Source organism: Acomys russatus, chromosome 14 (assembly GCF_903995435.1).
Source record: "Acomys russatus chromosome 14, mAcoRus1.1, whole genome shotgun sequence".
NCBI classification, from domain to species: Eukaryota; Metazoa; Chordata; class Mammalia; order Rodentia; family Muridae; genus Acomys; species Acomys russatus.
The window spans coordinates 57640653-57655570 of record NC_067150.1 but is presented as its reverse complement, the minus strand read 5'-3'; the positions used below and the strand labels follow the sequence as shown (position 1 = coordinate 57655570).

The following is a 14918-nucleotide window of genomic DNA, read 5'->3' as shown; positions in this document are numbered from 1 at the left end:
TGCTTCAGCTGTATGTGGCTTCTGGGGATCTGAGCCACTTGCAGAGCCCCATGAGTTCTTTGTAATTAGGCTCCAGGACTGCAGATACTGCTCCACATGGAGAGCTTGCCTAGTATGCACACAGACTCCTGGCTCCATGTCCAATATAGAAGGGGAAATCTTTAATTTTCAGTTTTATGAAGACAAAAATTAATAATACGGAAATTTTTCCAAATTGTATGTATAGCTTTTATATAATATAGAAAAAGTAAAATCTATGGGTATATAATATATTATATTAAAAATTTTTAAATAAAGCAGAAACTTAAAGACACTCATTTCTCATTTTCTTAAGCAGTCCAAATTGAAGGGCTGTTTATGGCTTAACCAACAAATGTCAGGTTTTGGTTCCTTGCACTGGGATGGTTTTACTTAATAGCAAAATTTCATAATAAAATAGTCTTTGTCTTTAAACACATGTAATTTACTTTTCTGAGGAAACAAGAAGCTGAGACAAATGAATTTGCCAAAATAGCAACATTGATTCCTAAATTCTATACAAAGCACCTTTATAAATTCCTGTTATTAGCCAGGCGGTAGAGGCACACGCCTTTAATCCCAGCACTTGGGAGGCAGAGGCAGGCAGGTCTTTGTGAGTTCAAGGCCAGCATGGTCTACAGAGTGAGTTCCGGGACAGGCAGGGCTGTTACACAGAGAAACCCTGTCTTTAAAAACTAAAATAAATAAATAAATAAATAAATAAAATAAAATAAATTAAAATACTGTTATTTAACAATTCAAAACTCATAGATCCATGGAACTTTCAATTGCTTGGTTAATTATATAAAGGCTCAATCACTAGTCTACCAATAGTGAACTGCCTTTATATACAGAGAAATATTCCATGGAATTACTGGACATGCCGAAACTAAAGCCTTTCTGAAAGCAGGAGTCAGCAAACTTTTTCTGTTATGTGTCACATAGTAAACAGTCCAGTGGTCCATAAAGTCTTGGCCATAATTGCTCAATTCTGCTATTGTAATCAGAAAACAGACATTCCATAAGCAAATTAGTATGGCTATATTCCAACTGTTTGGAAAAGCCTTAAAGGGTAAAGTTACTGGGTACATGATTCAAATAAACTTATAAACAAAAGATAAGAGCAGGAAAGATATCATACCAAAGCACTGCAGGGGCATGGAAGAAGAGACAGGAGGATCTCTATGAGTTCAAGACCAGCCTGGTCTACATGTGTTCCAGGACAGCAATATAGTGAGACTCTGTCTCAAAAGACAAACAACACAACAACAGAACAATAAATATTTCAGTGAAATATTTAGTCTGACATAAAAAATCATTCAGAGTCCCAAAATTTAAATATATAGAAGTGAGAGAATTTTACTTTAAAAAACAAAGTATTAACTTTGGGTTGTTCTGTATTATTTGATCTCAGAATAGAAAACACTGTATCTGAAGAACATATCAACATCTTCTATACTGTAACTGGGGTGAAGCAAATACTTACTACTAACTCAAAGGTGACAACTACAAAAACAGTTCAGCAAGACATTGAGACTGTTTACTTGTCCTTACAACTCTGGTCCTTAAATGGAATTTTCAAAATGAACATGGCAGAGCTGCAATACATACTTTATAAACCATAAAATATGTAGGCAAGCTAAAAGGGGGAAAAAATTTAAACATGCCATCATGTACTTGCTTGAAGCTCTTCTTTTTTCTGGGGCTCAACTGGCCAAAAAGGAGTAAATACCCTACCACATAAGAATCAGAAGACAAAAGGAGAAATTTGATACAGGAGATAACATTTACATTCTTTATGTAACCAGAAATGCACAGATAAAGTAGCATTTCACACACATATGCCATATGCTACACCATGAAACACACATTGATAAATGTTTCCAATATTACTGAAGCAATAAAATGCTAACAACATACTGAAAGGCCTGAGAGAAGGGATTCAAACTATACTTTAACCGATAATGTCTACCTAATAAGACTTCTGACACTGCTTCTTAAACTCTGCCACTTTCACCATTCACAGCTCCAGTTTACACAGGAAACTACAATTGACAAAAGTACCATCTTTTAAAATATAATCAGCTTAACCTGCACAATTAAAGCAAATCTTCTAAGTATTTGTCAAAATGCCAAAATGTCAACACAAGTTCTGTTGAGAATTTGACAAACTTGTGAATACATGAGTTCATATTTGTGAAGTGCTTAAAATAATGCCTGGTGATAGTGAGCAGTTTCCCTGAGGAAATAACTTGCTTCATCTGTTTCTTCTTGACAAAATTTTTGTTATTTTTAAGTTTAGATTTAGCCCCCCCCCCCCCCCCGTTTTATTCCCCAGTCATGTCTTGCTATGGTGCCCACGCTGTCTGCAACTCTTGAAGTCGACTGCTCCTTGCACTGTATACCACCACCCAGCTGTTACTGTAGAAACTCCTGGCCTAGAATTTAACCTTGATGTCTCTGAAAAGAGAAACAAAGTGGTCTGGCTAAAGGTCATATGCTCCATCGCTTTGCACCTTCCACATCTGCTTTCTTAGATCACAGGGAAACATTAGCCAAAATTAAGGGCTTTAGAAAGAGCAATTGTGTTTCATTAGCATGAATCTTAATATTGCTAATGCCAATACTAAGTGAAGGATAGGTGATAAAGCTTTTCAAGGAGCCATTTTTAGAGGCACTGAGCATACACTGACCACTAATTATCATTTATACATGTTTAATTTTAATAAACAAGGTGTAATTAAAACTATTATTTCTCTCCTGTTCCTCTTACCTGACTTTCAGTAAGTCAGGACCACTAAGAGCAATAAATGGAAAACCTATTGAAGAGAAAAGTTTTTATTTCCTCCTCAAATACCAGAAATGAGTAAATATGCATATAAAACAAAGGCTGCCTAGACATTTGGTTTTTCACCACAGTACAAGTCACAATTTCACAACAAACAGTTTGTCCCAAACAGGTCTCATATTTGGAAGGTTCAACTGTCCCAGAAAAGACATGAAAGTGCTGGAGAGATGGCTCAGAGGTTAAGAGCACTGGCTGCTCTTCCAGAGGTCCTGAATTCAATTCCCAGCAACCACATGGTGGCTCACAAACGTCTGTAATGTGATCTGATGCCCTCTTCTGGCAGGCAGAACACTGTATACATAATAAATAAATAAATCCTCAAAAACAAACACACAAACAAAAAACCACCATGCATATTGCAGTGTATGGCATCTGGCTCATGTTGAAAAGTGAATAAGAAATATAGTGGCTTACTATACCACCATTTAAAAGCAAAACAAAATATACACTTCCTCCAGTGTGCAGTCCAAGGGTAATCACTAAATATATAAGATTTTTTTAAAATTTAGAAACGTGTTAAATTTTTTTTTAATTAAAGGTTTTATTTCAAATAATGTGTTTATGGGGGAGGGATCTGTACACATGAATATCGGTGACTTTGTTTGTTTTGAGGCAGAGCCTGTCTGCATAGCTTCACGCCTGACATCTTGAAAACAGGAGAGTGTGTGATCCCCTGGATCTGAGTTATGGGTTGTGAGCAGCCTGATATGGATGACAGGAACTGAACTGCAGTCTTCTGCAGGAGCAGTGTGTGCTCTACACCACCGAGCCAGCTCTACAGACCCTCTTAAAATGTACTTTCAGTGTTTTTGAAGAAAGGTATCTATTATAGTAAGTAAAGGCTATAAAATACGCATTTTTATTATGGATTAAATCTAGGATTCTGAGACTGAAAAATAACTATTTTGAATTACATTCCTAAAATAGTAACTCTTCTCCTTTCTAGTCACGTGTCCTTCATAATAAATTCAAGAGCAAATTTGTTCCCTCGAAATATTAAAACAGAAAAATTAACACAATAAATTGGTACCACATTAAGTGATAGGATAACATTTCAAATAACTACTTTGCCTCCCTATTATAATTTCCCAAATGACTAGTTGTAAAAAAAAAAAAATTTACATAAGGGCCTCTATATGCTTTTCTGACTAAAAAACAACAGAAAGGTAAATTCCAACAAGTCAATAGGGAAGTGCTACCTTGGGATTTTTAAGGAAGATGGTTTGTTCATACATAAAATAAAAAAAGATTAATGGCTTAGTTAATTTTTATCTATTTAATGCTAAAGCTATTGAAAGTTTACATACAGTCTTAGGATAATTTTGAAAAAATATCAATAGGCAACAATTCCAGATTTTAATTTTAATATGTTGACTCACAATTAAAATATGGACTACTCTGAATTCAAAGATAAACATGCTACTTTCTTTTATTTAAAATATATTGGTTTGTTTCAGCCTGGTATGATTAGCAGGGATTAAATATCAAATGCATACTTGAAGAACATTATCAAAAAACTTATAAGAAAACAACCTCAGACAATGGACTACCACTTACAAATATAGTCTGAGTGCATGATAGACCATTAGGAAGCGCTCAGACTATAGGTTAGCTCCCTCTGCTCTTCAGCAAGTCTGGGCTGTCTACTCCTTCACATCAATAGCACCTAGTGCTTTAGCACTCTTAACCACTCCTGAGTGCTGCGATTACAGGCATGTACCACCAATGTCAGATTTAACATGGAACATTTCACAATATTCACCTCAGTTAAACAAGCTAGAAAAGTAAGTTATGTTCCAAAAATTTGATTGTTTCATCAAATGAACTGTCAATTTCCAAAGTATTTAAAATTAGAATATTGCACATATATTAATATAATAATTTCTTTTATATCACAAATAACTTAGGTTTTGTGGAGGGTTCTGTTTTGTTCTGTTTTTTTAAGAAACCCAGAACCTTTGACACTTATTATTCCAAGGTCTTTCAATAAAGAAAGTGTTGGCTCTGGGCCTTAATAGTCCTAATATCGCAGTAAATTTTAATCTACAGGAGAGCCGATGTTTCTTCTTTTGAGTATATATATATAATTTTCAAAAATAGTATGACCTATGGTGTTTCTTTCCCACATTCTTATCTTCTCTTCTTTTTTTGTGGGGCTCTGTTTTGATTTTGGTCTTTTTATATGTGGGAAGAAGCTGAAACATGAAAGGGTTTCATTTTGAAGAACAGAAAATTGAATATCACAGAAACAAATTTTCTTCACAAGCATTTAGAAACCAGCTACTAGTGGAAATTCTTAACATTTTGTATTTTTATAAAACTATCACATACATGGTTTTTAAATGAAAGTGCTAGTTAATAAGAGAATAGTAATATTTAAAGGTATTTTCAGTTGCCCTTGGATTGATATTACCTAACACCACTGCTCTTTCCCTCTATTTGTATGCGTTAACTGACATTCGTTAAGATAGAGCTACTAAGAAACGATTCCTTGTAATATTATAAAGTTGCTCCTCGAGGAAAAAAATGTTTATTACATGCCACACAATGAAAGAACAAAAGGGGAATGCAACCTAGAAACTTTCTATTTAGAGGGATGTATGTGTGTAGTCAGTGAGTCAGAGCATAGAAAACTATGTACATAACCTCCAAAAAAGGACAGGCAATGTTTCTGAAATTCTATAATATTTTTTAAAGTACTTTTTAACAAAACACATGAAAAACAGACAGAACTAATTATTAACTCTTATGCATTCCCAGTTTTTAAATATATGTGCATTTTAGAGAAAAACCTTTCTTTTAATTTTCCTAATAAAATACTTCTGAACTGCTTTTTGGCAATGATACCCCAGTGACAATCAGACTTAAATATATCAGACTTAAGAGAAACAGCTACTTAAGCTAAGTTGCTTACCTCTCTTCCTATGAGATGACGCCAAATCCAAATCAACATTGCGTCGGCCACTCTATAACAAGTTAAAAAAGTTTAGTATGAAACGGTTTTTTAATTACTATTCAATAAAGCATTTGAATAAAAAGTAACCCATAATAGTTACAGTAATGTCCTATTTTTTTCACTAATCGAGTCAGACCAACAACTCACTGAAAACAACCATAGAAATGCACACACACATAACTTCAGAGATACTGACTCAAGCAAAAATGCATTACCACAAGGAAAGAACAGCTGTGTTTGCTGCTACTACCTTTTCTCATCTTTATTTTCATCTTTCAGTTACAGCAGGACCATAATATTTTAAATACCACTGTAATAATATCCTATTTCCCAAAATTACTACTTCTTCCTCTATATCTTCCTTTTTTTTTTTCAAAATTTGCACTGGCTTTGACTGAGAACTTAGAGATCATCTAACAAATATACTAACAAGAAAAAGTTACACAATTCTAAGAATTTGTTGGCACTCTAAAATACTTTACATTTTTTAGGTTTTTTTTCCCCCCCAAATCTGTTAAAATAGAGAAATCCCAAACTAGAGAAACTGCAGATAGCTTAATGGAGTTAACTCTGTGTGTATCACCTGCCCACATGCACAACCAATTATGCATGAACCATACATACGTTAACTTAGGTTCATGCATCTAACATTATGACAATTTCAATTGTACTTTGACAGTGCTTCACACAAACAAAGGAATGTGTGTCAAATAAAACTACGTGGGCTGGAGAGATGGCTCTGTGGTTAAGAGCACCGCCTGTTCTTCCAAAGGTCCTGAGTTCAATTCCCAGCAACCGCATAGTGGCTCATGACCATCTATAATGTAACCTGATGCCGTCTTCTGGCCTGTAAGTGTACAAGCAGACAACACTGTATACATAATAATAAATAAATCTTAAAAAAAAAAAAAGACTGTAAAAACCTAATAAATGGATCACTTGGTAAATACTATGGAAAGCCTTCACCTACTGCACATATAAATGCACCCATGTGTAGGTAAAGCATGTTGTCAGATCTGTTTATATATACACATCAACAGAAAGTGCTAGGTCTCAGGCCATTTTGTGCTGGGTAAACCAAATCATCCAACCAGCCTCCTAAAGACATCACTGTGTTATGAAATGTTTTCATCACATGTACCTTTGATCAAAGAAGAAATTTTAATCTCGCCTCAAACCTAAAAACAGCTAGTTCTCTTTAACTGAGTTGTCTTTATTTTTTAGACACTCTGAATTGTATAATACTTCTTCCTGTGTGGTGGCTCCTCTCTTCTCAGAATATTCATAGTAATCATAGTAATATATACATTTTATTCAGGGCTTTATCTTTGTGTCTAGTCTTTTTTTCAGTGTTAATTCATTCATGTAGATTATCCTTTTGTAAAGTATTTGCTATATGCTAAATCCTTTTCGTTCTAAAGGAGCTAGGTAAAAGTAGATAAGAGAAAACCACAAAATGATGACAAGAATCAGAGTCTGAATTCAAATGATTCAATGAATATCAATCAAATAGGGTTTGGAATTTTTATAGGTAATTCACTATAAAACATATCTTACAAAGAAGACTTAAACAAAGATTTATCAATGAACTAGTTACCTTTGTTTATTTGAAAAAAAATTGTTTCATTCACTAACACTGTAAAGGAAGCCAGGTGTGGTGGTGCCCGCCTTTAATCCCAGCAGTCAGGAGGCAGAGGCAGGTGGATCGCCTGGTCTATAGAGCGAGTTCAGGACAGCCAAGGCTACACAAAGAAACCCTGTCTCCAAAAACAAACAAACAAAAAACAAAAACAAAACAAAATACCCAGAGGCATTATTGGACATCAAATATAAGAATAACTTACTAAAATAGAGTACAAGAGGAGAAGGTTACAAGAAAGAAGAGTCCACTAAAATCGGGGCAGATTAACTCATCCCGTGGACTTACACAAGTGTCAAATCTATGAGTCAGGACCTTAGGAAGAAGTCAGGGCTGAAGAGCAAATCACTGACAAACGAGTGGTAAATTATGTGATAAAGCTGTATCGTCCCTGTTGCAAATCTTTCAAGTTTGTATATGCCTAAAAGAAATATAAACAACTCTAACCAAAGCCTTGCATATCTACAGCTTGAAAGCAAGTGTGCTTTAGATACACCTACCAGTGCATAACCCTCTTCATCTGACTCCGGCTGGGACAAATCAGATTCACTCCTTGACTTGATCAGTCTGTAACTTGGACTTGCATGAACTAGCCGGCTCTCTGCAGTGAGACTTTCACTCCTGTCTCACATACACACAAAAAAAGGTTTTTGGTTGGGGACAGTTAGTGACCGTAAAGCTGAATGAATGGAACAAGCAGCACAAAGATAACGCACAGTGAAATGTCATCATGTCTGTCCATGGAAAGCCTGGCTCAAGTAACGCATAAAACCCTTTGGAAGTTACATTAAATTACACTGATAAATTAAATTACAGAAAGATGCAAGTAACTTTTGGATGTTTGTTAACTATGGTGGTTTATATGTGTGGAAAACTTCCTCCTCGTGGATCCAGAAATTCACATTCCAGGCTGAACCAACACTACTGTTTATTTTAAATTCATCCTGGTTAACTTTATTCCTTCCTCTGTCTTTGACATTTCAGAAGAGAAACTCATTGTAAGAAGTACCAAAGGGAAGAGGACAGCACTCCAGCGTCCAGTCAGGCCCACCTGGTCATAAGTCCAGTGCCTTCAGAGACACTCACAGAGGGCTGCTGCAACTGCCCTTCTTCCCTTCGCTTCTGAAGCTCGTCAATCACAGGACTTACTCCTAGTATCAGGAGCGCACAGCGGTGGATCACGGAGTTGCAGGCTGCAGTGTACACATCCTGGCCCTCAGGAAGGTCTGTGCTGACCCTCCGCTCTTGCTGAGACTGTGGAGGCGGGTCATCAGCTCGGGCCCCAGACCCTGCCCCACTGCTCATTCTATCTCGGTCTCGACTACGAGCTACTTCTCGGGCTGAGAGGAAACACTGAAAGATTTCTGTAACATGCAACACAAAAACAAGGTCTTAACACATGGGGGGAGAAGAGCAAAGAAATAACAATGGAAATAGTCAAAAAGTTTGAGCCAAAACTTACTGAAACAGGGAAAAATCAGTTTTTAGATAAGAAATACAGTATGGTAACAAAGTTATGTTTTAATGTCATACTTTTCATAAAAATTACAATAGAAAATATTTCTATACTTTATAGAATTTGGATGTGGCTGGTTCTACCTTTAAAAAAGTTAGGAGTAGTGCCATGTTAAAACATGTCAAGCTAGTATATTGGTATAGTGACTGCTTAGGTGACATCATGTAAGATCTGTGACTTTGGAAAGGGCCATTTGGCCTGTCTTTTCCTCCATGAAGCAAGTCATGTAGACTCTTTTGGGAGGAGATGTCTTTTGTAGATCAAGGCTAGAAAATAGCCTCAATCACCAAAGACTGCTAATGAGACTGCCAAATCAGACTAAGCCAACTGTCTTAGCTTCCACACCTCCCCTGGGCTGGCCATGTCTTTACAGCGTCCCTGGAATTCTTCCCTACCCTAGGCATCCGTTTATCCTGTCACTTCCTAAATTACTTGCTCCTTATCGACAAAGTATAAAAGCATCTAGTTTTGGTCATTTCTTTTTAAATACACTTTCTTTTTAGTATTCCCCCATGTACATATAAAACAAATGAAAGTTATACGCATTTGCTAATCAGCACTTGTATTAATGTGATTCCTAGATTCCGTTCAAAAAGGTCACATAAGCACTAAAGAATAACAGAGGAGTCCCCTTCTCTGGGATTTCAAATCTTACTAGTGAGTTAGGTCAGTTTCCCAAAGTGTGCTTCCAGACCAGCAGCAGCTACAGGATTTGTGTAACTGTGCAAATGAAAGTATCAGGCCCACCCAAACTTTCTGAATCAGAAGCTCTACAAATGGAGCCCAGCAGTGTTAGAACAAGTCCTCCAGCTGCTTCTAAAGACCGACATACAGCTCTAGGCCAGAGGTTCTCAGCCTTCCTAATGCTGCACTCTTTTAATACAGTGTCTCATGTTGTGGCGACCCCAGCCATATAATTATTTCCATTGCTACTTCATACCTAATTTTGCTGTCATAAATTGTAGCATGAATATCTCTTCTTATGCAGGATGGTTTTAGAAGACCCCTGTGAAAGGGTTGTTTAACATACCCCCAAAGGGGTCACAATATCCAGGTTGAGAACTGTTGCTATTTAGGTTAAGTTTTAAAAACTTGTTTACTTCTGAAATGTTCATTACCTTTGTATGAACGAAATGCCAGGTTACAAGGAAAACAGACAAATTTAAGCTTATGAATAATGAAACCCTCTCTCTACCTTCCCAAGTTTATGCAATTTCTAACACCTGCACTTGGCTGTAGGAGCAAGCACCAAAAGTCTTTGCTGAAACTGAAACTGTTTATGATGGGCAAGACTGCCTCCCACAGCTAGACACCATCATCCTGAAGGTCCATTTGACACAGCCTGTGTTGCTCACAAGTGCTAATAAGTCAGCAGGTTCCAAGGATGCTATTAAAACAGTGAATGTTTTGCAACAGTTAAAGAATTCTTTCTTCAAATTTGGAGCAAAAATGGTATTTATAGTGGGTAATTTAGGCAAAAAGGTTGGCAAAATATTAGGTTCACCTGTTAATATGAATTTTACTATTTAAAGTTTGTGCAACTTTATTTCTTTACACTTATTTTATTATTTATGGGTGGGAAAGACATATGTTGAGGTCAGAAGCTACTGGCAGGAGTTGGTTCTCTCCTTCCATCGTGTGGCTAAAACTCAGGTGGCCAGGCTTGGCCTTTCCCTACTGAGCCATGCTGTCCCTTAGCCTCGCAACTCTAAAACTGGACCTTAACATTTAGAGAATTAATATGATATTTTTTGTTATGCTGTAAAATGTCGCTTACTTCTATAAAAATCAAAACAACAAACTCTTCAAAGAGTGCAGAGCTAGAAGGTACTAAAAGTGGTTCACATGACAGATACTGGAATTTCCAGCAGACCTGGTTCTAACTCAAGGTATTAACTAACTGTGGCTTTACGTACATAATTCTGCCTCCTTAAGCCCCAATTCACCATCTTTACCATGGAACACTATTAGAACTTGCAGACTGCTATGAGATGATGAATTACTCTATTTGAAACCCATGGCTGAGTGTCCCGTGCATCACAGGTGGCTCCCTCGTCACAGCAGTTTATATACTGCCATTCCCCAAGTGACTATTATGCTTTCTTTTACTAAGGGAAAGTTAACACTTTGTCACTATGCTGTCCTCTCTGACTTCTTTTCCAGGAAGTTTTGAACGGATTTTAAAATTTAATTACAGAAGCTGTCTCAGTTTGACTTGCAAAATTCTGGTGTCACCCTCCCTTATCTGTGAATTCCTTTACTCTACCACATCTTTGTGCTGTTGCTGTTGTTTAAATTCTTTTTAATGTTCTTTGAGACATCTCAAAATAATTTTTAGAAGCACATAGAATACAAACAAACCAATAAAAAAACCAGGAGCTACAGCTCAATTGTAAGAGGTTGACATATGTCTGAAAGACTAAATTTAATCCCCAGTGCCATCTCCTTGTAAGCTGAAAATATATAAATAATGTCTAAGCTAAATGTGTAACTGACTTTGACGCTGTAGGCTACAAATCGACTGTACATGCTAACGTAAAATAGGCAAACTGCTTAAGATATTGATACAGACTTGAAAAGCTTTGATAATACTTTTTAAACATATCAATAACTCTCTTTAAATTTTTTTGGAGGTTTGGAATATAAAGTATAAAAAGTTTCATCCACCCACCCCACGCTATTCTCGTATCATTGTTCTGCACTTGCTCTTATCTCTTGTACCTACTGAAATAAGTATAATTGAAATTTGCAATTTTAAAGGTTCTACACATAGAACACAAAATAGATCCCTTATACAGTGTCAGATGCTTTTAGAAGCATTACTAGACACTCTGTCTCTCTCTGTTTTCCTACAAAAAAATAGCAGCATGATGTTCACGTCTCCAGTAACTCGGATGTACTCACTGCCAGCTGTCATCACTTCATGTCCCCGTTCTTCCTCCTCATCTTCCGGCTCTGGATGGCCATCCTCCCTGTCTCTCTCAGCCTGTTCTTCCATTTCAGCTTCTTCATCAATGGTCCGGGTAAAAGAATGCTCTTGAGGATCAACATCTGCAGAGTCTTGGTTATCTGAGATCTTAAAAAAAAAAAAAAAAAAAAAAGGAAACTACACTGACTATATATTTCCAAAGCTTTAGAAAGTTTTCATAAAATTTGAATTTTATGTCTTAGAAAATACTGCTGATATCAATAACACATAAACTTTCAAATGGTACACTGGTAAATTTCAAAACTTACACAGACTACATGCACACAAAATACATACAGATAAGCCTATGTTCTTTCTTGTCTGGCATTTTCATTGAAATGTCATGCTATAAATTGATGCACATTTATTTTGCTGTTTGACTATGAGCTACAGAGCTGTAATGTAAGTTACAACATGACACAAGCACAAAAGGTGATTTTAATATTTGGTTTTGAGCTTTTTGTTATTCTTTGCTTGCTTGTTTGAGACAGGGTCTTTCTATTCCACCCTGGCTGTTCTAGAACTCACTATGTACACCAGGCTGGTCTTTAACTCAAAGAGCCACTTGCCTCTGCCTCTGAGTGCTGGAGTGAAAGGCAAGTGCCTTGGGCCAGCAAAGGGGTCCTGGGAGTCTACTGTGCCCTTCAAGCTGTCTATGCCATCACTCTGTACAACTGTTTGGGGTTCAAACCCTAAGCCTTGCACATGTTCAACAAACACTCTACCATATAGCTATAACCCCAGCTCACCAATAATTCTAAATTTAAGGTAGCACTTTTAAAAATGTATTCTGCCCGGCCCCCAACCAAAAAACCAAAAGTTCAAAATCTAGTAAGAACAACACTAATGTAGTTTCCCATTGTGGGCATTCTACACCACAGTTACCTAGAACTACAAAGACGTCCTGACAACAGGTACTCTGAAAGTCACAATTATTGTAACGAAGTAGTTCATCTATAAATTTCAACACAAAATACAGATGAAAGCTTTCAACCAGAATCGTAATAAAGGTTATTTGTGATTCATGACCAGTAAATAACTTAGACATCTCACAATATAGAGATACTTAGAAGTGAAACCCATATGTCACCTAATTACTTTCATACTACATGAGTTTCAAATTAAAGCCTCAAAAAATGACAAACTACTATCTCTTACGAACTTTTAAGGTCACTCTTCAAATCTTCATATCCACAAATACTAAGTCAGAGCATGCTGAAGTTGTAGCTGCTGTTTATGCTTGAGAACTAAGTCACAAAGAGCAAAGGCTCTGATGTGCCCCAGTTTTAAAGTAAGCACTGTGAAGAGGATGCTCTTTGCTCTTAGGCTTGTTTCTATTATTATAGGGTTGTGCTGCCAGAATCACCTAGCCTTTTCAAAACTATCTGTTTGTTGCCATCCTGGATCATCCTCAATCAATGGTCTGAATCTTCACGTTCAGAGTACACAACTATAATTACAGGACAAATGAATGTTTTATGTTATGATTTTGTCCCTTTTTCATCTTTTTCTACAATGAGTATCTTTTTTCTTTTTTTTTTTTTTTTTTGGCTTTTCGAGACAAGGTTTCTCTGTGTAACAGCTCTGGCTGTCCTGGAACTCACTCTGTAGTCCAGGCTGTCCTCGAACTCATAGAGATCTGCCTGCCTCTGCCTCCCACGTGCTGGGATTAAAGGCGTGTGCCACTACCGCCCGGCTACACTATCTTTAATACTTTCCAGTTCTTGTATGATTGTATGATCTGAGGTTATCTGGAAATGTCCCTGTGTTTCTGGCATCCTATGTTAAGCAGAGTAATTCTAATGTAGCTTAACCAATAAAAAAGAGGAAGAAGGAAAATAATGCCTATGATTCACAAGACTGTTTGTTACTATCATCTATGAAGGGCTATTACTCAGCAGCCCTATCACATTTGATAAAAATGAGGTAAATGAACCCAATGCTTTCATTCTTCCATTACTTTCCACTAGAAAACATGCTAGCATGTTTTGAACATCTGCCCTAATAAGACATGTTTTTCTCTCATTATGTGGGGCAACCTCTGACAAGCTTGCAAGAAAACATAGAAATTAATTGATTTCCAACTTTACCCATCTGTCTCGTGATGATGACCTGGTCTGAATAAGTTCAAGGTTCTTGCAAGCAAGTAAACGACTTCGAACTTTGTATACACAACGGTACACTTCTGATAAGCTTTTACCAGGTTGGTATCTAAATAAAGAACCAAAATAGAAAAGTTACCTAGTTTCTAACATCATGAGAGCAAATATTTGTCTGAGGATAGTTTTTAAGTTACTTGCCGGCTTTCTCCACATGCTTGACTAAGTAAGTTTGTGTGTTTGAGGAGTGCTGCAAGAACAAATCTAGACACAGTGTCCAAGAGTGACTCATTACTTAAAGTTGCACTGTCCCAATCTGAAAACAAAAAATGATACAATGACATTCAAAAGGACTCATTCTGAGGTCATATTAATAGCTCTAGTTCCCCAACAGCTGAATTTTACCAACATACTGAACAACTTACTTAACAAGTGCACATACTGTTTCAGGTGCTATAGAGACAGTTCTGAACCATGATTGATCTCACGGAACTTGAATCTTGGTGTGGGGTATGGAGATGGGTAAGGTAGTAAGTAAATCTGACAGGCAATAGATAAGGAGAGAAACCGAGCAAGGCAAGCACTGGGGCCCTGTGCTGTATAACTACTACTTCATACAGGGTGCCCGGAACAGCCTTCTGAGTTGAGCAGAGATCTAAGTGGAGCAGGGACAGCATTAGGATAACCGTGTGCTAAGTAAGAACATAGCTTGAGTTCAGGAGGTCAGAGCTGCTCGAGCTAGAGGAGCAGGCACAGAGAAGAAGAAGAGGACGTCAGAGCGCGTGTCTGGAGAACCAGGGCAAACCCTCTGTGCCTGACCTAAGGGACAATGAGGAGCAGCATTAGAGGGCTTTGAACAGAGACATGGCATGAT

General features: G+C 37.0%; 1 protein-coding gene across 1 annotated transcript in view; it reads right to left on the bottom strand.

Moving 5' to 3' along the window:
- Herc1 (HECT and RLD domain containing E3 ubiquitin protein ligase family member 1) overlaps positions 1-14918 on the bottom strand; it is a 161019-nt gene that overhangs the window by 86638 nt on the left and 59463 nt on the right. The window contains exons 20-25 of the mRNA XM_051156694.1: positions 14246-14360; positions 14036-14156; positions 11882-12053; positions 8513-8825; positions 7962-8082; positions 5781-5832 (exon numbers count right to left, since the gene is read on the bottom strand). Coding sequence (XP_051012651.1) covers positions 5781-5832; positions 7962-8082; positions 8513-8825; positions 11882-12053; positions 14036-14156; positions 14246-14360 — 894 coding nt within the window. The remainder of the gene's footprint in view (positions 1-5780; positions 5833-7961; positions 8083-8512; positions 8826-11881; positions 12054-14035; positions 14157-14245; positions 14361-14918) is intronic.